The following is a 27685-nucleotide window of genomic DNA, read 5'->3' as shown; positions in this document are numbered from 1 at the left end:
AACGACATTGCTTTAGTAAATTCTACGATTTTTGTATACATGCTTACCACGGTGCTGATTAATTTGGTGTGTGTGTTTTGTGCTATTCAAATATAAAGTGATAAAGTGGCTTGCTTGAAAACAATGAACACCCTGCGAAAATTTTTTTTTTGCAGAAATGTCTGCCTATTTAAATAAAACTTTTTAAAAAACTTATTAGAATTCCATTCATTTAATTATATGCAGATTTTTAATAATAATTTTTTTGCTTTTAAAAGGAAAGGCTTGTAATTTGTACATTTATGTTTATTTTAATGAGATCGGCATCTGAGACGCTTGGCTTTTCTACGCAGCCTAGTTATACATTATTTTCTTAGTTGTTCAACAATACAACATTTCACAGTATTCAAAATATACAAAGGAGATTCTTATTTTGCTTAAGAAAATCATAGTTCAGTCTTATATGTAAGTAAATACATTTCAATAGAATTGGGTCATTTTGTTTTTGCAACTTCTTAAAAGTTATTATTATTAATCCCACCAATGCAAAATATATCGCTTGTGGGAAAAGTCACTCCATCCATTATTTTTTGGCTCGGGGTCCTATAAGAACAATTTAATTTTAATTTAGAATTATTACAAGGCTTTCAAATACAACTTACACGTAACCGACGTTTTCGAAAAGCATTTTCCTCGGATTTTTTCCCCAAATTCCTTTCTTTTGCGTTGCAATGTCCGTTTGCAATTATCGTAGGAAATTTTAATTTCATCTCCCTCCTGAGTGTATCTATGAATAAAAAGAAATATAGAACATGAATAAAACAGTAAGATAACATGGGGTTCTTCTGATTGTACCTTAAATAAACAAAGTAACTGTAGACAAAAATGAAAAATCAATGAAACCGAAATATATGCAACTTAGATGGCAAAAACATAACATGTTTTGAATAGTAGGTATATATTTTGACAATTTTTCTTTTCTTTTAGACAATTATTTAATTCAACTCTAATTGTATACCTTTCCAGAGGCTATTATGATTTTAGTCGGAAGTTTGAAACTTAGCGAAGGAGACATTTCTGACCCCATTATGAATATAATGATTTTTTAAAGATTTTTAGAATTTCAAATTAAATTGTTTATTTAGTACGACTACTATATTATATAGCTGCCATTAAATCTATAGCAAAATATATGATATTCTAAATACAATTGTTTTTGACAAATGCCTACTTACTCGGCCATTACTTCGTTGAAAACTTGTTTCAAATCTGTGTTAGTAAGCTTGCACCTGTTCTTGATTTCTTCGATCGCAATGATTTTCTTTATCTCGCTATCCTGGGCTCCATGGCTATGGCGGAGATGGTCCTCACAGGAGAAAACACGTGTTTCATCCTCCGACAAATAGACTCGCGCTTTGCAGCTCTTAATGCGGCACGTGTAGGTTGTGTCCCCATTTGTCAGCTTCTTGTTTTTGCAATACAACTGATTGTCGTCGCAAGAGTAAATAAGTCTCGAGCCTTGGCGCGATCCAACTTGAAATGTAAAGTTAATATCACTGTAGTTTATTTTCGTATTCTCAAACAAGTCGGATCGCACGGAAAGCATAGTTTCTTCATAGATGAAGTGCCGAACTGTGGCAGAGAATCTGAAATTTAAAAAAAAAATATATGTTATAGACTCACACAGCTGTTTTCTTAAATGGGTTTGTGTCCGCTCTGAAGCGTCATCTGGAATTTGTGGGGTTTAATTCGTATATGTACATATAGTATATATATTTAAACAACAACACACTTCTGTCTAATAATTAAGAGTAAACACAACTAGAGAATGAGAAATTTATAACAATCGTATGGCCTCAAATTTTGAATTAAAAAAAAGCAGCCCAGCTGTTTTGGCCATTGGGTTTTAGTCTGTGGTGCACAAAAATCTGGTATTTTTTTTCTAGCATTGTAATATGCATGTTTTCTTTTGTTTTTTATTACTACAATTTTGACTCTTTGTGTTATTAGGGTTATTCATTTAGAAAACTAGACCACTGCACTTAGTTAAAGAGCAGTAAACGCAATGGAGCACTGCAATTGAGGCAACCACGCTAAGCTGATTTCCCCACATGGGTTTCGGTCTGGGATTTGTGGTATTTTCGCCGAACATACCGCAACGCGTTAGGGCACATTTAGCGTGGGGCGGCGAGCATATTATATCGACGCACCACGGTCACGCTGCTCAAAGTGAAACGGCCAAACGAAGAAGACGTATCGTGTGTGCTCAGACTTGTGCTCTCAGAATTTTGGTCATCTACATTCACCTCTCTGGTACCGATACTACTCACATTTAATAATAATAATAATGCAGTCGACGACTTAACGCAACGCAAAGCAAACGTTTTTATTATTTTTTTTTTTAATTGTAATTTGGAGCAAGCAAGATCTTTAGCGAGCCAAATAAATAAATGAAATGCAGCCGTCGCCGCCGCACACCATGATATGCAGATTAATTTAAACAAAAAAAAATTACAAAAATACTGGGGGTTTTTCAAGATATTTGACACATTTTCTTACAACTTTTATTCCTGATCTCGTTTTTTTCCGTTAATTTACCTTTTGGCTAGTCATATATACAAGCATATATATGTACATATATAAATGCACATGAAAATTCGCGGAACGGAACACACTATAGAAACAACAACAACAACTACTACAACGAACAGCGACGACGTCGAAGGAAAGATTTTTACTCGCGTCGCGGTATACTTCAACTGTTTTTGAACTTTTATTGCGTGTTTGCTGCTGCGACAAAACTCGCGCGCGGCGCCACAAAGCGGAGAAACGGCAAGAAACGTGTGTGTGGCGGAGAGCATGCGCTCTCTCGCCCGTATATGTATATGGTATGTGGTGCGGTGGTGTGCGTGTGGTCGGTCGGTACGCGCGGTCTTCAGTTGCGCCGCCCGTTTCGCTCGCGTTTATCGCGACTCACACACTGAAGGCGGGCTACAAGCGCTGCCATTGCCAATGCCATAGTGTTTCGGTTGTTCGCCGCGTTTCGCTCGCCTCGCTCTCGTCGCCAGCGAGCCCAATTCGCCGTTCGCTTGCTTGCTCCAAATTTAGACGAGACAACCCTCTTTCCCCCCCGAAAACCCCCTCATTTTTCATTGTCTTCAGTTTAGAGTAAAAGGACAACAACAAACACAAATCACAAGCAATCAACTAAGAAATAAATCAAAGAAAAGTGTGTTGAAATTGTTCATTAAAAGATAGATTCTAAATCTGAATCGAAAACGAAAACCAGCAAAGAGAGAGCAGCGAAAAGTTAACAGCGAATTCAGCGGCAGAAGCAGAGCAGCGGAGCACAAGTGCAAGCGAGACGGCAGCCGAGCTCCGCTGCAAGGCAACGGGATAGAAAGAGATAGCGCGCAGCAACAGAGAGAGAGGGCGAGAGCGAACGAGAGAGAGCAGCAGCAGCGTCGGCCGCCACAGCAACAAAGCCACAAAAGAGAGCTGGAGAGAGAGAGAGGGGGAGAGAACTAGACGACGCGACGACCTACTACAAAAAAGGTGATATTTTTTTCATTTCATTCTTTTTACTTTTTGAATTTTCTTTCTTTACCCCCCTTCGATTTTCGTTTTAGTTGTATTTTGTGGTATATCTTAGTTAATACATCTATTGTACGCCTAGTTTAGTTTTAAGTGAAAATCGAACAACGAAAAAATCGCAAAGCAAATAATGTAACTTGCTCTCTTTCTCTCTCCCCCCTCGCACACTTCCTCTAGCTCTCTCGCTCTCGCTCACATTTCATAACTCGTTTCGCATAAATTTCATCCTCCATTTATTATTTAACTCATTGTTTTTCTTTCGCTTCATTGAGACTCAAAATTTTTAAAATTCCAATCAAATCAAATCATTACGAATTTCGATTTGCAGCTTTGTAGCTCACTTTCATTGAAACCACAAAGAAAAATTGAGAGAGAGTGTGACCACTTAACAGTAACGAGGGCTGTTATTAACATTTCAGCGGTGCGTTAAAAAAACCAATAAACAATAACCAAAAAAAAAGAGAGTTGCTGAAAACCAAACAAAAAATGTCTGCATTTTTCAATACTTTCGAGTGTGTTTTGTGGGCGGGCTGACGTCACGCGGGGCTGCTTCTTTTTCTCCTAGTTACTTTCGATGGACAAAGCTGTGAAGAAAATCATAGGCAAGGTGTTTTTGCAAGCATTCAAATATATATTGTGATGTATATTTCCTAAGAAGCCTGCACGATATCTACGGTTCACAGTGGGCAAAGGAATACTTTTTCATTGAAAAGTGCAATTTCTGCCCCACTGTGTCTGCCTTTTGCTGCCCTAGCGGTAAATCTTCATCCTTTGTCCTTTGGCATTCAAATTCGCCTGCTAACGCTCAGTTGGTTAACATGCTGTTAGAAAGCGTTAACAGCAGCGGGGCGAGAGACAGGGACGGCCAGAGAGCGGGGCGAAAGAGAGGGAGCGAGTCAGTGGATGAGTCTTCAAGTAAATCGTGAAATATTTTTATAACAAATACCACTGCTTCGGGCCGCGCTGGCGGCAGACTGAACCGCGTTGTCACACATTCAAAATTTCAACGAACTTCGCTTCGCTGCCGACGTCGACGTCCCCATGCTAAATAAATACAGCGAGTTGACTTCGAATTCGCCGTGTGCTCAGTTGTCGCTTTGTAGCCGTAGCCGGCCGCTCTCTGCTGAGACTCTCTCGTTTTGGGGAATATTTTCAATGATTTTTCCTCGAAAAGAAGTTTCTAGCAGTTGTAGTTGTAGTCGCCCGTGGGCTTAGATTGTATTTTTATGTCGCTCTTCGTCCGTAAATTTCAATTCATTAGATATTTTAGTGGGTTTTTAGGCAGTTGCAGTTCGCATATTTGCACATTTTAGCATTTATAGCAATACAAATCTCGTATTTTACTGAATTCTCTCAGTTTTACCATTAGTAATCAAAGTTCTTTCGAACAATTATGATTTTTCTTAGGAAATGCAACTTACAGAGGATAGTACTATATCTTTTCGATATCAGCAAGCGATTACGTTATGCCGAATCTTCGTTATTTACTCTTGGCTTTGTGCCTAATTAAACCTTTTCAACTGATATTTAAAATGTATTACAAATATATGTATAAATATTGCGAATTATTTTCCCCTTTATAAGATGAACGAACATTTTAATTCTAAAATGGTTAATTTTATACAAAAACAATGAAGGAGAAGGTTATTTTTAAGGGTTATTTAGTTCTGTGTTTCATTATTGAGTAAAAACTCGTTTAAAAATATATGGTTCTCGTTTATTACAAGAACTGTTTCCCCCACAATCTTATCTTAATTTATTGGATTTCACATGTTTGTGGGGTCAAAATGACTGTATTTTTCAATGCTCAATTTGCTTCCGTTTTCGACATGCTCACTCACGCACACACTTGTACGCTTTTGTTGGCCGTGTGTGTGTGCGCGTATGTAAATGCCCCAATGCTTGTGTCAATTTTCCTAGTGATGTAATAGATTTTTTTTTAGGTGCGGCTTCTTTTTCCGCCTTCATTCGCTCTGCCATATTCCACACTTTTCATGCTCTTCTTTATTATTATTTTTTTAGTTTGCCAACGAGGTCAGACAGGCACACATACACGTGCACGTGCATTATGAGCTCACAGACACACACACACCCATAAAATCCTATATAAATCGCAGTTTGCAGTTCTCCCTCTCTCTCTCTCTCCCTTTTAAATGCCCTACCTGTCAACGATCGCTGTTGTTGTTACTGTTAAATGCATCTGTTACACTCGTCTTCTTCTTTAAAACGTTACTTCCGGCTTGATCGCTCTCTCTCGTCTCTTTTTCTCTCCCTCTCCCTAGCCTCTTTCTACATAAATCAGATGCCCGCATTTTTTTGTTATCGCTAAATTCTAGTGGTATATACATGCATACATAAATATTTCAGTATATCTCTGTTTGTAGTATTACTAAGCCTTGTTTTGCTTCCACGCCCTTTTTATTAAATTATCTAAAATATGTGCGGCGATCCCAAGATTCCGATTCCGTTACCTATGCAGAAAGATATGTACAAATGTACAAAAACTCATGTTTATCAGGTACAAATGTACAAATGTAGGTACATGTGTCGTCACTACGAATTGACGTACTAGAAAGCACGTCGAAATATAAACAACAGCGATTATAAATATTACTACGAATTTTAAAATAATAGGAAATAAACACTTCAGTTGCTTTAATATACTACTTAGGGAAAACCCTTTAAAGATAATATTCTCTTGTATTATTACATATGTATCTACGAACCAGTTCTTCAAAACATAATGTTCTTGAAAACGAACTGTATATTTTTCTATTGTTTTTCTTGTTTAAGGTTGCATTTTTCAAAAACTAGAGCAGAAAACATGGCTTCTCCCCCTCGCCCATTTTATTTTTCCCTTTTCCAAACGATTGCAATACGCAAATGATTGATGTAACTTTGTTAGTGCTCGCTTCCTTTGTCTTTAAATTAAGCCCATTAAAATTAATTAAGATATTGACCCACTTCGCTGGCAGTCGTTGAAAACCGCCGGAACAACTACAAAAAAAAAATGTTTCAAGTGCCTGACATTTTTACATTAAAACGACAAGCCACATGACGTCACTTGGATGAGCTTATCGTGTTCGTTTTGTTTTTGTTTTATCTGGAAAATGACCAAAAACGGTTGGCAAATAATATAAATTCTTATTCTTAGAAGGAGAAGAGTAAGCAGTAGAGGCAGCCAGAAACTACATAACTCCAAAATATTTCAATAATATGTATTAGAATTTTTTAAATAATTGTTAAATAGTCAAAGTTTCATTGTTTTTATAATATTTTTACTGAAGGGTAAAGAGTAAAAGAGAAGTGCTGACTGGGGAAACAAAAGTGTGATAAGGCGATAAGCCACCATCACCAGCGAATTTTATGGCTGATAATCAATTTCAAATTCAAACCATTTGTTTATTTTGAGTCAAAATATTTCAGTTATTTTTCTCTCAGCCCCTCACTCCCTCACTTTTCCTCTCTTTCTCTCTCTCTTTTTGATTTTGGCTCTGTATTTTTTTTGTCACTTTACACTTTACTCATCATTTCGTTACTCATCATCATTATCGTCAAACTTTTTTATTGTTGCTTCTTTTTGTGGGCAATTAAAATCAACAGCAAAGCCAAAATAAAAACTAAGAAAATACGCAACGGTAAATCCAACTTGTTTGCGGCGTGCGAGAGAGATGGCCAATGTCTGCTGTGAAAGATTTAAGTCAACTATGAAAACGAAGCTTGAAAAGCAAATGCCCAAAGCAAAATGGCAGACACAGTGGAGATTGGAACTATTAGAATATGCAGAAAAATATTTTAGGAACAATGAGTGAAACTACAGTGATCATTTGGCACAGGGACATTATATTTGAAAAATATTCATATATGTATACTCAAACATATACTTTGTTAAGCTAGTTAATTTGTATTTTAACTAAAAAATCAAGCATAGATAAAAACCTTAATTGTTAAAATTTTTTTTATTGATGTAATATTAATGTTAATGTGTAAAGTATTGAAAAATGCATTCAAAAGTATTTCTACTGTACGAACTCAACCTTGTTTTTTGCCACTTTTTGTTTTATTATTTTCTCAATGATTTTTTTTTCTTTCTAATTTTGCATATATTCCAAAACAAACAATACAAATTCATTGATTTCGACTTTTACTTTCCTTCGCATAACTGTAAATGTTTTGCGCCTCCGTTTTGTGCGCTTTCTTTGTGGCGTCTTCTTTTAAAGCAGAACACAAGTACAAAAGAGAACCGAAATCTTCAACAGAGAGAGAAATAAGTGTGTCATGCTCATGCTTTTCATTCAGTGTGACCCCTTTTCGAAGAGAAGTGCGTACACACTGAGTGAAAAATTATAAAATGTCCAACATTTTTGATATTTTATGACGTCAGCTTTCCACAGATTACAACAAAAATGATGTTTTTTTATAGTACATATGTATTTAAATGTAGAATATTTCTTTAATTGATTAACACGCAAAAAGTTGTGTCCGTACGTATGAAATGAAGCGCAGTAAAAATAAAATAACAAGTAGTTAATCACAGTAGGTTACAAAAGTATCGATTTTTTTCTTCGAAAAACAACTAAAAACGTTGACCCTGATCAGCTTTTATAGTTTTTCTCAAAAGCCAAACATAAATATATTATAATAAACATTTCAATTTTGAAAAAAACTGTAGCTGCATAGATAAACCTACTTTTCCATAACACTGTTTAATTGTGAAACTCATTGCCAAGGAGCTCGTTTTTATAGTTATGTATTTTTTTATTTGCTGGTCGAACACACGCATTGTGGTTACAGCGAGTTAGCAGTTTAAGCCAAAACGCAATCAATTAGCACATGGTTTATGCCAACAGCAATGCCACTTTAAGTATTTATATATATGTGTGCATATAAATACATATGCACATAGATACCTATATTTTGCTTTTCAAACAACGAACAACGAACACCCCCAAGGTCAGCGATAAAAGCTAATTTCCGTCTGACTTTTTATCCTGTCTCGCCGGACCGTAATCCCTCCGCCTCCCAATGTATGTATCCCTCAACAAACGGTCCGTACTTTGCCCTTGGGTCACTTGAACCTTTGCGTTGGTTGGGTGTATTGATTTCATTATCCTGCATTCGGCGTTGTTTCAACACTACGTATGTATGTATGTGAAAACGTGCCTAATCCAATTCAAAATACTCTATATTTTGTACAGATTTTTATAAATTTAGATAGGGTTTTGCCAAATTGGAAATTTTTTTCTTAAAAAATTTCAATTTTAATAACTTTGAAGTTTTTTTATTGTACGGAAAAAAGTTAGATCGTTGGAACAATTGTTCATATTTTAGGTCTTTCTACATTGGATTATAAGTGTACATATAACGATGCAATAAGGGTATAGCAATAATAAATACTCTATTTTTTTACTCTATATTTGAGAATGTAGTACGTGCAATTGTATTGAAAGTCTTCTGTAATAGTTTCCGTTATAATAATTTTTTGAAGTTTTTTTTATTCCACAGAAAGTATAGATTATGGGAACAATTTTATTTTAAATCTTGCAACTCTCGATTATTATAGGGGTATAACCACTGAAATATATTGCCCTTGTCTGGGGCCTTGAAGTATCTCTCTCTTCTCGCCGATTCTCCATTTCTGTCCCCACTAAATAACGGTTAATCATAACAAATCGACAGCTGTCTCTGTCTGGATCCCATATCCCATAGTACGTTCGTTTGTTTTTGTGGAGGACATGTCAACGACTTGGTCTTGTTACTTTTCCTTGCTTTCTTCTTCTTGGCGTCTTCTGTTTTTCTCAGAAGGAGTGGTAAAAAAAAGAGGTAGGAGGGTGGAGAGTTGGCAAAGATATACCAGTTCATTGACTTAAGGGCAACCAAAATTTTGGGGTTGTCTTTTATATTTATTGTTATTACTTTTTCCCTATGGGATGTACTGGAATTGCCGGGGACATTTCAATGTGGAGCATGTCGTGAATTTTTCAACACTGGCACGTACTCCCTAGGAATTATTATAATCGAGTTTTGTATTATTCTTTTTTATCATATTGAGTCATACATTGTGGACTGAGTGCACTGAACAAATTATGTATTCATGCAGTTAAGCATACACATGTACATACAAAAGTACATACGTATTGCTGATATGTGCCTGTGGATGGGGTGTTTGTTTTTCTATCTTGTTAATGGGATTTTTGTAGAACTCGTTGATTTCTCGGGCACGCAGCATTTCCGCTCTCCGGTTCTTGTGGATGTGAATGTGTCTCTATCCCAGGCAATTGTCAACCCATTTTGTAGCTCCCCTCTGGCTTTCCATACAGAAACAGCAGCGGTCACAATTATAGAGCAGGCGACCATGCAGACCGGTTCTGCAGTAAGTCTCAAACCAAAATAATTTTTATCACATTTTTTGAAAACATAGCAATCTAAGCATCAAGATACCTTTTGAAACTTCTGTCAACCCATTGACCCTACGCATTCGACTTACAAAGTTAGTTAAACGAAAGCAGTTGAGCTGAGTACATCGAAAACTTGTGAAAAAAGTGTAAAAAATATTTGTGAAAAATGCGTAAAAAAATATTTGTGAAAAAAAACAAAACAAATTAATTCGGTTGTTTTTTAACTTCTTTGAAAAGTGGTGCTAATAGTCGGACCGCAGCTGCCCAGGTAAAAGGTACGCATTTTGGATGTTTCTCTATCCTAAGCAATTGTCAACCCATTTTGTAGCTCCCCTCTGGCTTTCCATACAGAAACAGCAGCGGTCACAATTATAGAGCAGGCGACCATGCTAACCGGTTCTGCAGCTAATTTCAAACCAAATTAATTTTAACACATTTTTTGAAACGTAGCAATCTGAAAAAAAAGCATCAAGATACCTTTTGAAATTTATGTCAACCTATTGACACTACGCATTCGACTTACAAAGTTAGTTTAACGAAGGCAGTTAAGCCGAGCACATCGAAAACTTCTAAAAAAAAAAGCGTAAAAAATATTTGTGAAAAAAACAAAACAAATTAATTCGGTTGTTTTTTAACTTCTTTGAAAAGTGGTGCTAATAGTCGGACCGCAGCTGCCCTGGCAAAAGGTACGCATTTTGGATGTTTCTCTATCCTAAGCAATTGTCAACCCATTTTGTAGCTCCCCTCTGGCTTTCAATGCAGAAACAGCAGCGGTCACAATAATAGTGCAGCAGACCATGCAAGCTGTTTCTGCACCAAATCCCAAACCAGATCAATTTTAATACAATTTTTTTTTTATAAATAGCAATCAGAAAAAAACCGACATCCAATATACCTTTGAAACTTGTGTCAGTCTAAGCAGTTAAGCTAAGTACAACAAAAATTTGTGAAAAAAAAAATTGAATCAGTTTCTTTGTAAGTTCTTTGAAAAGTGGTGCTAATACCTTGACCGTTGCTGTCCTGACAAGAGGTACACACATGCAAATGTTAATTTGTATCTTCAACACCTGGGCAGATTTTTCATTCCTGCCTCTCTTTCTACTTCGTTTTTTCCTTTGTCTTTGGCCAGCTGTTTTGCTTGGTATTGTTTTTTTTCTTTATACTGCCACTCCTACCAAAAGCTCATCGCCTCTTTTTATTTCTTTACAGGCTCTCCGGTCGAGCTACCCAGCATCTCCAGAAGAGGATACAAAGGAATAACCATTCAAATAATTAAGGACTTTTAAGAGGTGAGTACAATGCAAACCATCATCCATCGCCACCGGTGCCAATGTCAAGTGCAATGTTAATCGCGAATGTTAACTGGTTAATCGCGACTGTTAACCACTCGACCGCTAACACGTGCAAAATGCTTTTCTCTGAGTAATGCGAAGAATTGATGACGAAGCCCCAAAGCCGGTCGCATTGCCTAGCCTCTCTTCAGAAGCCCAGCCCCTCTTCTTCTCTAAACTCCCAACTGGTTTTCGTTGCATGACTTATTCGGTTACCATGTGCACCAAGCACCAAAAGTGCCTGGTAAAATAGATGCTGTAATTGGGAAACGTGACTGGTAGATTAGCAGTGCGAAAATTGTTACAGATAAGTCGGACAATCGAAATGTTCCAACCATATGTTAAGGTCTTGAGAATCTCATCCATTTGGTTTCAAAACTTTCCAAGAGATCTGGCTTAGTCATTGGTTTCTATTTGACAGTCTATTTTAGTTGGCATTATCATTCCAAAGTTTTTTAAATCGATTATATTGATCAAAGTTCTTAGATCTTAAACAGCTTGCACCTAAATTTTAGCAATTTCCAAACCATCTGTATTTTAAATCTGGAATTTACTGTGTATGGTTTATCCTTATCGATGAGGTCACCTAAAAGACTGACTAACTCTTGAGCCTGCTTGTTCAACAACCACTTATAAAGAAAACTTCAATGAATCACATTTTCACTTTGGTTTAACATGGACTATAAATTATTTTTAAATTCATCGAATGTATTTGAGGTACTTTAAACTTCAGTTTACCAATGTCTTCAGGGTTTTTTATAAATGGAATATTTATTACGCACTGAAGTATGCGTTTGACTGACGTAAACATTTAACAATTGCGTCCTGGTTGTATTTCGATTATTTCCGACATTTTGCATGTTTGCTGTTGACACATGTTAATCTGCCCCCTTCTCGTTTTCCGCTGCCTTGTTACATCCAAGATGTCATAAAAATGTGTGCACTTAGTAATGTGTATTTAATCAATAAATATGGTATCTACAGTATCTTGGCAAAGTATATCCACCGACAAAAAAAAACTTGTTGCTGCCTTTTTTGGTAATACATTTATTGAACAGGGTCATTTTTCGTCGATTGGCTTTCATTTGTTGGTTTTTTTGCTTCGCTTAGCCATTGTAATATCGAATTTGGGTCATTGTAACAGGGTTTCTGCTGAGTGTAAACATACTGGGTACGTCTAAAATTGCTAAAGTAATCTAAAAACAAATTTAAAAGTTACTCCTGATATTCCTAAATTGTATACCCATTAGTTACACTGATTGTTATAATTTGCATAACAAAAGAGGGTGAGAAAGTAAAGGGACTGGAAGCAATTACAGTAAATTGGCTAACGGAAAGCTTATTAATTGCAAGCCATTAAGTTTTTATTTAGTTACTTGTCCGGAAAATTTGTATTAAATATGTTTGATAAATCGATAAACTGGAAATTAAATTTAATTTAACTAACCTAGATCGGCTTGTTCTGCTTGAAATGCATCTGCATTTTGCATAACAGAGACCTTTACAGCACTGCTATTACGCACTAAAAATGCCCGTAGCTGTGGCTACATAACTGTAACTGTAAAGATGAGCTGTCGCTTGCAGTGATGGTGAAATGCAACCATTGTTGTTGTTGTTGTTGCTAACGTGATTCACGTACCGCTCCGCTCCGAGAATTTTCTGGAGAGGGAGCGAAACAGGTGCCTCCTGCCTCTTGCCTCTCCCCCATCTCCATTGGGGCATGAAAACGAACGTGAGCGGTGGCACGAACAAACATGTTGCGCGGATGTGTGGCTGCACTTGTTATATCCGCCGGATGATTGTGATTATATGATATGTGGTCCCATTGGAAATGCACTGTTTCATCCTATTTGTTTTATATGTAAATATATATGTAAAATATATATTTATATATTTTTGAAATGTATTTTATAACAACTTCCAATGAAATCTCCTAATTGTGCATTACTCATATTTGTTTTTTTCAATATCCTGTTTTTTTTCCATTAATCAAATAGTATTTTAATGCGAAATATGTGCATTGCCTGTTTTTATTTGGAATTTATTTCGTAAATATAAAAAAAATTACAGAGATAAACCATACACTCCCCGTTTTTTTTTCTTTAACTGATACACCCATCAAATGTGGAACGGAAATAAATAAATACGTACAATAAATGGGGAATTGTGGTGTATGTGAGTGCCAGCGTTTGCATATTTTATTGTAGTTTATGATTCCTCTTGTCAGACACGTAGCTCGCATTTCAAAACCCTTTCAGTTCAAAAAATAATAATCTCGACTCTTTTGTATGAGTCGAGTTCCAGTGAAATTGGAGAGCTGTGAAATTTGTGGGCGAAAAGGGGGCGGTAATAAAAGGGCGAATATTTACCACGAATCGTGGGAAAGACAGTTTTTAAACCTTTTTTTTTTGGCTAGATAAGGCAAACGTGGATAGGAACCCAATAGGCATAGTTATTCTTAATCGGTTTTTAATACCATGTGGATACAGCCGAAGGTCGAAAAATTTAAACCTCTATAAGAAATCATATTTTCCATACTATTACATTCAAAATTATATTCATGAAATGTTTTTTTGTTATTTAAAATGAAATATTTTATTTTATTAGTTTATTTTTGATGTGCACTGTTCATTTTTAAAGAATATCTACTGTATTTAAGCGAGGTTAGCTGTCATTGTATAAATCATAGATTTATATTAATAAAAAATAAGCAATAAAAAATCAACCTAAAATGGCGGCTCGTCAATTGTGAATTGTGAATTGTCGCTTGGCCTTGAACCTGAATTTTGCAGTTCACTTTATTTTGTTTCTGTTTGCCGTGTGCTCACTGTTTTTGTATTTTTGTTGGTTATTATTGTTAGTATAATATGCCTTTTGTTTTATCTGTCTCTCCTTGCGCCCCCTCTTCTTCCCTCTCTCCCTTTTCACACATTGCATTCTGTTGTTCTCGTTTTCATTTTCGTTTTGGGTTAATGAACTGAAATTTTACCATTTTTTTGCCTTTGCCTTATATCTAGGGGTACTTTTTGCGTAAATTTAAATTTTTCATTTCTCTCGGTTGTTTTTAGCGCGTGCGCTTGTGTGTATTGGTGTTTTAAATTTGATTTCGATCAAATATTTTGGTACATTTTTCGCATTTTCTGCTGGCTGTCTGCAGTCTGCTATTTTCTATTTTTCTTCCTTTATTGAAATTCTAGCAATGAGCGGCATTTGCATTTTATTGTGCATTTGTTTTCGCTTTTATTGCTTCCTATTTTTGACCCTCTTTTTGTTGTAGTTCTTCTTGTTGTTGCTCCTCTGTTGCCGAGCTGTTAAAAATAGTCGTCGCAACAGAGAGGGAGAGAGCGAGGGAGAGCGGAGAGAGCAAAGAGCAGACGAGAGAGAAATGCGAGAACTGTCAAACAAAGCAAAACAAACTGTCAAATGTCGACGTCATGTGAGTGCGCACACACACGCACGCACGCGCGCACGCAGCAATTGTGTTTGTGCAAGTGACGTTTCATTTCGTTTTGTTTTGTTTTGTTTCATCCCGTTTGCTGATTACTATTTACAGTAAATAACGGCGCGCACAGATACGCGAAATAACTGTGATCCTATGCTAAAAGGTTTAGATGCCATACAACTAACTAAATACATAAGTGAACCGACGGAAAGAGTGATCAATTGAATGTGTTGTCAGTGAATAACGGTTATCAGGTACGCGATTTAACTGTGATCCTTTCTTGTAATGAGTACACATAGTATGTACATGCGTATATATGTATGTAACAGTTAACAGGAAATAACATTGACCCTCTTTCAAAAATCTAAAATTTTAAGGAAATCTTGGAAAAATGAAGTGTAATTCTAGGGACCATTAAGAAAAGTACTCCTCTTAATGTGTGAATGTGTGTAAATGAATATATGTACATATATATTTTCATACATATATATTTATTTATTTATGAGAATTTTTTCAAATACCATAATGCAAACTTTGGCTGTTTTACGTAATTTGATGTATAATTTTATTGTTGTAGGCCAAAAAGAAAAGCCAACGAAAGCTGTTTATCCAGGGAAAAAATGTGGTTTTTAAATAGCTTCAATTCTTTTTTTTGTGGGTCACCCAAAAAGAAACCAAACCACCCACACACACCCACGCATTTTGCTCTTTTCTTTCTTTTATTTCATTTCGTTGGAATGCAAGTCCAAGTGAATCTGCCCTTTTTTTGGTTCGTAGATGAAAAAAAATAATTACATACACACATGCATATAAATGAGCGCTTTGGATAAAGGGGGGCGGCGTGATATCTACATCCGGCACCCGGTGTTAAAAAAAAGACCAAATGTCGGTGGAAGCTTTAACTGAATACAACTAAGCATCCAGTAATTTAACAAAATCCACAGTCGTACTTCTCTATAATAAACAGACACGACAACTTTATATACTTTATTTCCATGGCTAAAATTTGAAACTAATTTCGTTTATTTAATTTAAATGTTTAAAAATGAATTTTAAATTCCCAGTACATACATACATATGTACATATGTATATAACATTCCTCCAGTAAATTGGGTTGTCAGAATTTTTATGCTTCGCAAATACTTACTTACCTACATACATATGTACTAATGCATATTTCCGCTCTCATAAACGCTCTCTATTGTAATTTATGGCAATTTGCTAATTTACAATAACAATTTCCATTTGCACTTTGCTCCGAAAATAGCGCAGTGCTGCATTTGCCAGCCAGTGGGTGGGAGCAGGATGGGAACAATCGATGTTGGTGCATAACTGTTGTTGTTCTTATTGTTGCTTCTATTATTTTCGTCACCGGCACCGTTGCAGCGCCGTCGCGCTCAATTGACAGATTGTTCTGTTCCACTTTTGCGAGCGCGTCCTTGACCCAGAAGTAATGCACACACACACACACATAGGCACACTCACAGGCCTTCTTCCTCTCTCTCTTTCTGTCTCCTTTTTGTTCTTCTCCTCCCCTCCATCATCTGTCTTCTTCGCAGGCATGCGAAAATCTATGTTAAGGTCAGCGCACTCAAAGCGATCCCAAAAAGACTGTTAAACCACTGTTAAGGTGCTCTGTTATTTAGTATGAATAAACTACCATGAATTAATCATTAAAAATCAAAATACTTTAAAATGAAACCAAAAAAATATCCTAAAAAATCCTATTTCTTAATACCGTATTTTTCTTAAACTAAACCATTCCATTTTATTTTCATAACTGGCAACCCTTTTTATGACTGTTAAAGGATGGAACCCTTTTTACTGTTACGTTTGTTTTACTGTTACCGTGTTTTGTAGACCGGTGTAATCCCTTATTTTTATTGGTAACTGGGGGGAAACCCCTTTTTTACGAATCAGTGTGACTGTGCAAGGCTTTCGTGAGTCATTATTGACAATATTACCGGGCCTGCCCAGAGTTCCATCTCTATTGGCATGACATGAATATTTCCTGCAGTTGACTTGACCCTTTTTTCTGCAGTTGTTCCGGGTCCGGTCAAGTGATCGGACTGATATAGGTCCTGAATTGAAATTCGATTATATTAAGTGGCGAATAATCTTGTGTTCATAACTTACATACGTGCGCGACCAAACAAATTAATTGAATGCAATGGGAATTTAATGGATTTTATTTGCTGCACTTGCCGACATTGTCAATTTATTTCCTATTTCAATTTCCACCTGTATATTAACTCTTTTTTTTCGTTTCGGTTTTCAGACTGCTACAAAAGGAACAACAAAAACTACAAGCTAATTTAAACAGGAGAAAAGAACGGAAGACTAGAAATAATCGTAATACACAGTAGTTTAACATTAGGGAACCGACAGCAACAACTACAATAACACTGCGAACACTAATTCTAATTCAAAATTACACAGAAAGAAGTATTTTTTGGCCTTAAGAGCAAAATCACACACACATACACCCATGTAAACGAAACAAAGGAAAGAATTTGTAGAACACCAAGCAAGAATCACTTTTAGCCTTATATACAACCTAAAAAAGAATGTTAGTCTTAAGCTTAAGATTAGAATGAAAAGAAGAAGCGAGAGTCCTATGAAAGAAATCAAGAACATTACAAGTAATATTGAAATCATGGGGAGCGTGTAAGTAGGCTAAAATACCTAAGACCGTATACAGTAGACACACAAAAAAACACACCCACACACCCACAACAACACTTGGCAATATACCCAATAGCCAATAATTTCATCGCCTCCCTAAACAACAGCAGGGAGTCTGATCAGAGGACTCTTGTCTTGAATGAAATAACTGGAGAATTTTATCAAGAAGAAGCTGCAGAGAACAAGCAAGAAGATTCCAAATCACCATCTCAACCAACTGACGAATCTGGCGAGGAATGCAAGGAGGAAGATTCAGCCTCAAGACTTCAAGAAGATTCGGATAAGGAGAATAAATCGCCGAATCAATCCCAAAATCCTGAAGGAGTAGATGATAAAGCCACCGAAACAGGCGAAATAGACACAGATAATAAATCACTCCCTGATCCTCCCGAAAAGTTCGAGCTTAAGGGACAACCCAAAAACGCAGAAGCTGTAGAGGAGAACAAGAAAGAAGATCCAAAATCACCATCTCAACCAATCGACAAAACTGGCGAGGAATGCAAAAAGGAAGAATCAGACTCTCAAGGACTTCAAGAAGATTTGAATAAAGAGAATAAATCGCCGACTATATCTCCCAATCCGGAGGGAGTAGATGATAAAGCAACCGTAAAGGGCGAGAAAATCACTGATAATAAATCACACGCTGATCCTCCCGAAAAAGACGGGCTTGACGGACAACCTAAAAACACACAAAGCAAGTGCAGCGATATCGAGTCGAAAGAGGATAATCCAAAGACTAGGAACCTCAAAGGTGAGAATAACTCCATAAACTTTTAATATTTTCTTACTAAGGTCGTTATATAATTTCAGGGAGTTTAAGCGATTGTGTTAGTGAAGACCAGCAGCAGTCACCCAAATCGTCTGAAACAAAATCAGTAAGCGAGGAAAACCAGAGAAATAGAACAGAATCGCACCGAGAATCGGACTATTCCGAAACTTCCGGAGGCGAAAAAGAACCCCCCAGGAGCAGTGAAGTATCGCACGTAGAATCTTCATATTCCGAGAGTTCCGGAGGCGAGTTACACCTTAGATCTAATAAAGTATCTCACCGAGAATCGGCAGGTTATACAAGTACCGATAGCGGGGAAGAAATCCTCAGACACGCAAATATCGGCCCCGGAGGCCTAAAAGAAACCCCCAGGCGCAGAAAACTATCGCTCCGAGGATCGGCATATTCCGAAAGTTCCGTACGCAAAAAAGAAACCCGCAGCCGCTGGGAAGTATCGCACCGAGGATCTTCATATTCCGACAGTTCCGGAGCCGAGGAAGACCGCAGATCTAGGAAAGTATCCTACCGAAGACCCGCAGGTTTTGCAAGATCCGGAGGCAAAAACGAAACCCCCAGACGCACGGAAGTATCATACGGAGAATCGGCATATTCCGAAAGTTCCAGGCGGAAAAAAGAAACCCCCAGGCGCAGGGAAGTATCGCCCCGAGAATCTTCATATTCCGAGAGTTGCGGAAGCGAGGTAGACCGCAGATCTAGGAAAGTATCGTATCGAAAACCAGCAGACTTTACAAGAACCGCAGGCAAAAAAGAAACCCCCAGGCGCAGGGAAGTATCACACGGAGAATCTTCATATTCCGTAAGTTCCAGAGGCGAAGAAGACCGCAGATCTAAGAGAGTATCGCGCCGAGAATCGGGATATTCCGAAAGTTCCGGAGGTAAAAAAGAAACCTCCAAGCGCAGGGAATTATCGCACCGAAAATCGGCATACTCCGAAAGTTCCAGGCAGAAAAAAGAAACCCCCAGGTGCAGGGCAGTATCGCATCGAGAATATTCATACTTCGAGAGTTCCGAAGTATCGCGCCGAAAACCGACAGATTCCGCAAGTACTAGAGGCAAAAAACAAACTCCCAGACGCAGGGAAGTATCGAACGGACAATCGGCATATTCCGAAAGTTCCGGACGCAAAAAAGAAACCCCCAGGCGCAGGGAAGTATCGCCCCGAGCATGTTCATATTCCGAGAGTTTCAGAAGCGAGGAAGACCGCAGGTCTAAAAAAGTATCTCACCGAGAATCGGGATACTCCGAAAGTTCCAGAGGCCAAAAAGAAAGGCCAGAATCTTCATATTCGGAGAGACCCAGAAGCGAGGAAGACCACAGATCTAGAGAAGTATCGCACCGAGAATCTTCATATTCCGAGAAATCCGGAGGAGAGGAAGACCGCAAATCTAGGAAAGTATCTCACCGAGAATTTGCATATTCCGAAAGTTCCGGAGGTAAAACAGAAACCCTCAGGCGCAGGGAAATATCGCACCGAGAATCTTCATATTCCGAGAGTTCCGGAGGCGAGGAAGCGTATTATCACAGATGTAAGGGATCCACATCGAACGTTGAACAAGTAAGGTGCTCTAAGCGGAAACGTGATTCTTCAGAAGGCGAAGAAGAGCAGCAACAGTCCCGAGCTTTAGCTTCACGTTCTTCATCTTCTTCAACAATTTCTTTGATACAATACTCTGAAAACGAGGTACAGATACCCAGATATAGGGAATTGTCGCAAAGCGAACAGGCGTACGATCAGAGCCGTAGCGGATCCACATCAAACGGTGAACAAGAAAGGGGTTCTAAGCGGAAACGTGATTCTTCAGAAGGCGAAGAAGAGCAGCAACAGTCCCGAGCTTTAGCTTCACGTTCTTCATCTTCTTCAACAATTTCTTTGATACAATACTCTGGAAACGAGGTACAGATACCCAGATATAGGGAATTGTCGCAAAGCGAACAGGCGTACGATCAGAGCCGTAACGGATCCACATCAAACGGTGAACAAGAAAGGGGTGATTCTTCAGAAGGCGAAGAAGAGCAGCAACAGCCACGAGATTTAGCTTCACGTTCTTCATCTTGGCCAATACGTTTAATAATATTTTCAGCACCTTCCTCGGCAGACGAGAAATACGCATCTCTCTTTGTCACACAGTCTGACACGGAAGGCGAACCCAGAGCAAGTTTCAACAGAGTTAGGTACTATATAAAACAAAGTAATCAAAGTAAACCACCGGAAAGTGAAGCCGAACGCAGAGCAAGTTTCAACAGAGCGTTGAGGTATATAAAAAGGATATATAAACGCTTACCACGTTTACCACCACCGGAAAGTGACGAAGAGCAGACATCCGATAGCGAGAGCGAGCAGACATCCGAAAGCGAGAGCGAGCAGACATCCGAAAGCGAGAGCGAGCAGGAGTCATCATCATCGTACTCATCATCGTCATCATCATCGTCATCTGAAGCTCATCCGCAAGAAGCTCCAGGTGGGGTACCAAATTCCAGGGATTCGTCCAACTTCAGATATATTGAATTACCGGCCTTGCCGGACAGTGATAACGAAAGCGAACGCGTGTTGGCAGCAGCGGCGCCTTTACCATTAACTTCACCCTCATCGTCGACCTCACCTTCAACCTCGACTTTAGCTTCAGCTTCAAATCCGCATTCACAAACACCTCGTCCTTCACCTCCACCTCCTTCTCTTGCTTCACCTCGACGTGTAATTAAACGACGTTATTCTCTAAACGATCAACGTCTATGCGAATCCGCCCTTGGTTTTGATCTTTTTGGATCAGACAACAAAGATTGTTTGGTGCCTGAAAACGGAACGCCATTCAAGAGAAGAAAAAAATCTGGTCAGCAGCACTCTACACCTTCAAAAAGTCCATTATTGGAAGTTGAGGAACGCAAAGATACAAAGGCCGGCGATTCGGTGAACGAGGAGAAAGAAAAGCAAAATCCGAACAAACCAAGGAAACGTGACGATAACGATCCTGATACGGATTCGAACGGACCTCCCGGAGCTTTAAGGACCGAGCAACAACCAGTGGAGCAACCTAGACAAAAGACCGAGCAACAACAAGGTGAAGTTGGAGACAGCCGAGACTCGGCTGCTGGCGAGGACGATCAGGTTCCGGATATTAAGGAGGTGGAAACTCAAAATATTACTGTAAAGGAGAATCCACCAAAGTCAGACCTTAAAGTAATAGTACAAAAGGAAAAGCTGATCCTTGAAATAGTTAATGTTGGCAATGAAGTGTTCAAACTGGCATCAGTAGCGTTCAACGAAAAGAGTTCTTTTTTTCCAACTATTCCTGAGAAGAATATTTCGCTTGAATCGAAACTTGACTTAGTTACCCGAGGAATCCTAAAAGTCAAGGCATCGTTCGGGCCGGCATATTTAGCACGACGCAACTTGATTGAACAAAACTTTTCGTCTGAGGTGGTAGCTCCAACTGTTCTTGAATATTTAAACATTGATATAATACGTAAGCTAATCTCTAAAATAAAGGAAGCAGACAGGCTGTTAGGTAAAGCACGTCTGCTCGGTAAAGAGAATCAAGAGTATCAGCAGAAGCAACCGCAGCAAGTGCAGGAACAGCAGGATCAGCAGGAACAGCAAGAACAGCAGGACCTGCTGCAACAGCAGAACCAGCAACAGAATCAGGAGCAACTTCAGCAACAGCAGGAACTGCATCACGAGCAACAACTTCAGCAACAGCAGGAACTGCATCACGAGCAACAACTTCAGCAACAGCAGGAACTGCATAACGAGCAACATCTCCAGCAACAGCAACATCTGCGACATCTGCAGCAACAGCAGGAACTGCAACAACAGCAGCAACTGCAGCAAGAACAACAACAGCAGATACTGCATCAACAGCAACAACTGCAAGAACAACAACAACTGCAGCAACATCAACAACTGCAAAGCCTGCAGGAACAGCAACGAATCCAGCAACAACAGCAACTGCAGCAACAGCAGCAGCTCCAGCAACTGCAGCAACAACAGCTGCAGAAGCAGATTGTCCTGGAAAGAGTGCGCCAGCAGAGGGAGCTGCACCGTTTGCAACAAGACCAGGTAGAGCGGGAGCGTCAATCTCGCCAGGAAGAGAAGCTGAGGCGCTTGGAACTGGAACGAAACTTAGAGAAGCGTAAGGAAGACTACGAGCGCCAGCTGCGCCTGCAGCGCGAGCAGCAGCAGGTGGCGGAACTTAGGCAGCGGGACCTGTACCAGGATCGGCCTAGCAAGCCACTGCCGCAGCGCAAGCCAGAGCTCATGCAAAACGAAATGGTCAGCATCCCGGTGGCCAACTTAAACGGCGGCCTTAAGGCGGCCAGCAGCGGTTCCGGAGTAGGTGTGGTGACATCCGGCGGTGTCGTCTCCTCGGCGGTGCTGGCCAATGCCCCCCGTGTTTACCTAACGCCCTCGTCTACATTTATGGCCAATCGCCAGGTTTCGGCGGGCGTGGCGGCCACCGGAAAGATCACCGGATCGGTGGTCGGCGCATCATCCGGCGTCAACGCGTCAACCGCCGGTACTGTTCGCTACTTTTCGCAATTCAGCAAAGTGCAAACGGCCGGTGGACCCAGTTTGCAAAGGAAACTGGTCAACGGGGATACAATTGTGCTGGCAAACGGCAACAAGAGTCTGTTCCTCACCAGCAACAGCAGCAGCGACAAGGGTGCGCCCACGAGCGTCGCCACCAATGGCAATAGCTTGCACACGGCCAAAACGGAACTCTTGGAGGAGGAGGGCGTGCAGCCGGGAACTGTGATCGAGGAGGTGGACGATGACGAAGATGGGGAGGAGAGCAGTCACACTGCCAAATCCAGTGGGGATCAGCAGCCGCAGGAGCAGCCCTTGGCACTGACCACCGCGTCCAACGACGGCAACGCCACCGACGATGAGCCCGAGCTGGATATTGTGATCAACAATGTGGTCTGCTCGTTTAGCGTGGGCTGCCATCTGAAGCTGCGGGAGATTGCCCTGCAGGGCGCAAATGTGGAGTACCGTCGCGAGAACGGAATGGTGACCATGAAACTGCGCCATCCGTACACCACGGCATCGATTTGGTCGTCGGGAAGGATCACCTGTACTGGTGCCACCTCGGAGGCTATGGTAGGCTTTAATATTACAGCAACCATATGTGTGTGGAGCTCTTTAGTTAATGATTATCTCTTTCAGGCCATGGTTGCAGCTCGTCGCTATGCTAGGTGCTTGGGCAAGCTTGGATTTCCCACTCGTTTCCTGAATTTCCGCATCGTCAACGTGCTGGGCACCTGCAGCATGCCGTGGGCCATCAAGATCGTCAACTTTTCGGAGCGTCACCGCGAGAACGCCAGCTACGAGCCAGAGTTGCATCCCGGTGTGACATACAAAATGCGCGATCCCGACCCAAAGGCCACCCTCAAGATCTTCTCCACCGGCAGCGTTACCGTCACGGGTAAGTAGTGATCCAATCTGGGCACGACTATATCTTGTGAGTGGCAGTTCTAATAATTTATATTATTCATATTTATTCATTCATTAGCGGCCAGTGTCAGCAATGTGGAATCGGCTATCCAGCACATTTACCCCCTCGTCTTTGAGTTCCGGAAGCAGCGTTCGCCGGAGGAGCTGCAGCACCTGCGGCAGAAGCAACGCCTGCAGGGCGGCGGCGATCCGACCGAACTGGAGAAGCAGGTCGTCTCCGAGAACAAGGCGGCGGGCCTGGATAATATCTTTATTAACACAACGGCGGCGCACTCGAAGCCATCGGCGAATGAGAATACGCCAGCCACCTCGGGCATCTTGACCAGCCACATTGATAGTATGCAGCGCCTGAAGCAGGTCGAGAACTACCACCAACTGATGACGATGACGCAAGATGAGCGCCGTCACATACCCTTCCAGGGGGAGAAGGTCAACTCGGCCTCGACCTCGGCGGCGGCAGCATCTGCCTCCACGTCCTCCGCCTCGTCGGGAGATAATATCTGTGCCAATGCCCGTCGCCGGGCCACCGAATGCTGGGCCACCAAGCTGCAGAACAAGCGACCGCGTTACAATGATCCCGGCACCACGGGACCCATTAATGCCTCGGCATCCTCCCCAGCTTTAACCTCGTACAATGCTGCCTCCTCATCATCATCAACACCGGCCTCTCAGGCGCCACACCTGCGTACTAATCCCCTCAAGACGGCCGCCCTGGCCAATGCCCGTATGCGTGGCGCCAAGGTGTCAACGGGCATGGTGCTCAAACCGGGCACACGGATGGCGCCCATCGGTGGCTACTTGCAACAGCAGCAGCAGCAACAGCAACAAAAGCAGCAGCAACAGCAACAACAGCAGCAGCAGCTGCAGCATCAGCAGCTGCAGCAGCAGCTACAGCAGCAGCACAAGATGCGCCAGACAAATTACTCGCCCAGCGAGTTCGATGTGGATGACCTGATCGAGGAGGAGGAGAGCAACGAGTTGGACATGCCGTATTGAGCTAGCGCTGACCATGCCAAAACATTTATAGCTTAAGTGCTAAATCGATGGAAAACCAAACAACACGCCACACAACAGAACAAAACAAAAGAAAACACTAAGCTTTTCCCCGATTTTGTTGGTTCTTTGTTTAAGCCACTTTTCATCACACTTTTGTTTTTGTATTCGCCGCATTTAAAACGAACTCGAGGAAAGCCGGAACCACCGGCCCCAGGAGGGAAAACAAAAGGAAGAACGAAACGCAATCAACACTTTAATCCAAAGCGAAACAAAATATTCCCATCAAGCAACACCAACAAAACAGCAGCAGCAACAACAAAATTAAGAGCCAAATATTTAACTTATAAGGTTGGTTTTGGTAATCATGCAACTTAACACGACTTAATCTAATGCCCATCTATCACTTTCTATTATAGATTTACGTTTAAACGACTTTGTAACTTAAGCGAGCACATCAGAAACAAACTAGCAGAGATAACATATATAGATGATTATTTCGACCCCGAAGGATCCCAGCAACCTCAAGAACATCAAGACCACAACGTAAACTTAAGTGTAGACTTAAAGCCGACAGCAAGATACGCGTTATGAATACGTATGCCAGCGTTTTACGTATGCAACCAAACATGGGGATTGCTTGGAGTTACAATATGTACACCTATTTTTTTTTTTGTTCGGATTAATTAGATAATTTATGTGAGCAAGACCACCGCCTAAGCAAATACTGTAAACCCAAGTGGATCGCATAAGCGATACCACACAAACGACTTATCAACAGCAAGCAGACGAGACTGGCAAACGGTTCGGATCGAATGCTTGCTTTTCCTTTTTTTCTTTTTTTTTTGTTGTTTGAACTCAACTTCAGACCAAGTTCTTCCCAAGCAAACCAAAATTCTCAAGATACAAAGGAGGAGGAGACCAGAGAAGAATCTAGGATAGTTACACTAATCAATTAACTGATTAATTTCATGTATTTTCACATATTTTTTTTGTTTTTGATGCTATAAGCGCTTCGTGTGGAGCAAAACAAACAAAACAAAAACATTTGAATACGATTATAATTATATTATAATACACACACAAACACCTATATCTGGTCACTTCTAACCAATTATAACAAAACTGAAAATAATTATGTAATTATATTTTAATTTATGCTAGTAGTTTGTGGGTTGCGCAAAAAACTCATCGAATTAAGAATAAACACTTGGATAATGATGACGAGAAAAATTGTACTAGGATAAAGAGGTTTATTTTTAAAGCAACAGGTTTATGCGCGACTTTGGAACTATTATCAGATGTATACCTAACGCATATATTCGTATATAGTAATGTTTTTTTGTATTTCGCATTAGTTTTATAAAAAATTATAGAGAGCAACTTAAGCGTAGATTTACAAACTTGTTCCTGTGTTGTTAAAATCAGAAAGTAAAAAACATATTTAAGTTGAAACTTAACGAAGCATACGCATACACAAACACTCACACACATTAACACAAGCATACGTATACATATACATAATGTTAAGGCATCCAAACAAAGCAACAAACAAACAAACAAAAATGAGCGAATCATAAGCAATAATGGAATGTTTTCGTTGTAAAAGAGGTAAAAATTAAACAAAGTAATACTCACGTTGAACATAAAATAAACTATCTAGATGTTTTGGCGTGCCTTCACCCATAAATAGGAAAAAAAAAACGAAATACGATAGCCAATTGTACAATCATTGAAATAGTACTTCCAGACCACAACTCTCAAACTTTGTAAATAATCCCAAAATTGATGTTTTCCAATTAAACGTGATTAAAGCCTCATTCTTACATCAACCTTAAATTTCTTTTGTGCTTAACATAAAACCAACTTTCATATCGTTCAACTTATGCATAATCAAAATAGCAAACAAAAAATGGGGAATTTAAGAGAAATATCAACGTTTTTTTTTTTTGTTTTTCTTTAATAATTTATACGTTTCTTCTACCAACCTATATATTTTGATTTGCATAAACAAAATCGAGAAATGAAAATGCCTTTAGGGAACAAATAACTAGCGCGGAATGGAAAGAGATAGGTAGGTTTAGATATAGGTATAGGGAAAGAGAAAAAGTAGGATATTGAACAGATCGGAGCCGAAATGTATTTTTTTGTGTATGCGAATGTGGATAGGTCGAGGTAGACCCGAACGTGTTACAATTGCAAAATTAACTAGCCACTAAGCCTAGCCCTAAGTTAGTTGAGAAACTGAATACTAAATTGTAAGCCAAAATGCATATAGCAATCTAAAAACCTAATGGAACCTAACGAGAACCTAAACGTAATCTAAATGTACATAAAAATAGTTGTTAACAAATCACAAAAAAAAAAACAAACGAAAGCAAGAAACCAACCATAGAGTAATATCTTCACGTCTAACTGCCTTCGAAAAAAAAACAAGAAAAAACCAAGAAAACGTAATGAAACGAATGAAAATCATTTTGAATGCGATGTATTCTATTAAAAAGACGACTGTAAATTGCTTCAATTGAACCTTGTACTTTCACCACATTTTTTTGTTAGAGCAACAACAGCAACCAACAACAGACATACGGATCGAAAGGCCTAAATAAGTGTATTTGGTTTCATGAACTTTAAAAAAGCAAAACTAAATATTAATATAGTATACAGATATATTTTTGATTATTATGTATTTAATGAGAACAATGAAATGATGCAAGTATCGATGATAACTAAGAGAAAACAAATTAAGAAATCAAATAGCATAATTCTGTTTTTGTTTTGCCGTAAAGACTGCATTATACCAACAATTAATTATATACAACATAATAAATAAAAACCTGATAAATGGCGAGTAAGCTTTGCATTAAGCAGAGAACAAAACGGATGAATAAATATTAAATCAACCAGAAAAATTCTAAACACAATTAAAAAAAAAAAAAAGAACAAAAAACATGGAAAACAAAACCAAGAAACATTTATTTATTAGATACTAAGAGAACGCAGATGCAGATGTAGAAGTTTCG

The 27685-nt window shown here is 39.3% G+C and overlaps 2 protein-coding genes across 3 annotated transcripts; one reads left to right on the top strand and one right to left on the bottom strand.

Annotated features, from left to right (window-relative positions):
- Positions 1-264: 264 nt before the first annotated feature.
- Positions 265-15949, bottom strand: LOC108005300 (leg arista wing complex). Of its 2 annotated transcripts, none has more exons than XM_070997560.1 (4): positions 15897-15949; positions 1215-1625; positions 642-766; positions 265-582 (listed from the first exon to the last, which is right to left on the bottom strand). In XM_070997560.1, coding segments are annotated over exons 1-4 (576 nt in total). In that variant the 5' UTR covers positions 15935-15949; the 3' UTR covers positions 265-580. The 2 variants fall into 2 exon arrangements, with proteins under 2 accessions (XP_070853661.1, XP_070853662.1); XM_070997561.1 differs by lacking the exon at positions 15897-15949 and adding an exon at positions 2134-2168.
- Positions 15950-17397: 1448 nt separating this feature from the next.
- On the top strand, positions 17398-27612 carry Trf2 (TATA box binding protein-related factor 2; the record flags this gene model as incomplete). Its single annotated transcript, XM_017068510.4, has 5 exons — positions 17398-18181; positions 18241-23315; positions 23382-23640; positions 23728-25013; positions 25082-27612. Coding segments are annotated over 4 exons (7056 nt in total), but the record flags the coding sequence as incomplete, so codon positions are not given.
- Between the last annotated feature and the right edge of the window lie 73 nt (positions 27613-27685).

This window comes from Drosophila suzukii, chromosome X, assembly GCF_043229965.1.
Source record: "Drosophila suzukii chromosome X, CBGP_Dsuzu_IsoJpt1.0, whole genome shotgun sequence".
Taxonomy (NCBI): domain Eukaryota; kingdom Metazoa; phylum Arthropoda; class Insecta; order Diptera; family Drosophilidae; genus Drosophila; species Drosophila suzukii.
The sequence above is the reverse complement of the archived record's forward strand: the minus strand, read 5'-3'. Positions and strand labels throughout refer to the sequence as shown.

Coding starts and splice junctions, on each gene's coding strand:
- LOC108005300 (XM_070997560.1), bottom strand. CDS start 15,934: ATGAGAGCGGAAATATGCATTAGTACATATGTATGTAG. Junction 1,626..15,896: donor ATTAGTACATATGTATGTAG/GTAAGTAAGTAT, acceptor TTTAAATTTCAG/ATTCTCTGCCACAGTTCGGC. Junction 767..1,214: donor TTCAACGAAGTAATGGCCGA/GTAAGTAGGCAT, acceptor TTTTATTCATAG/ATACACTCAGGAGGGAGATG.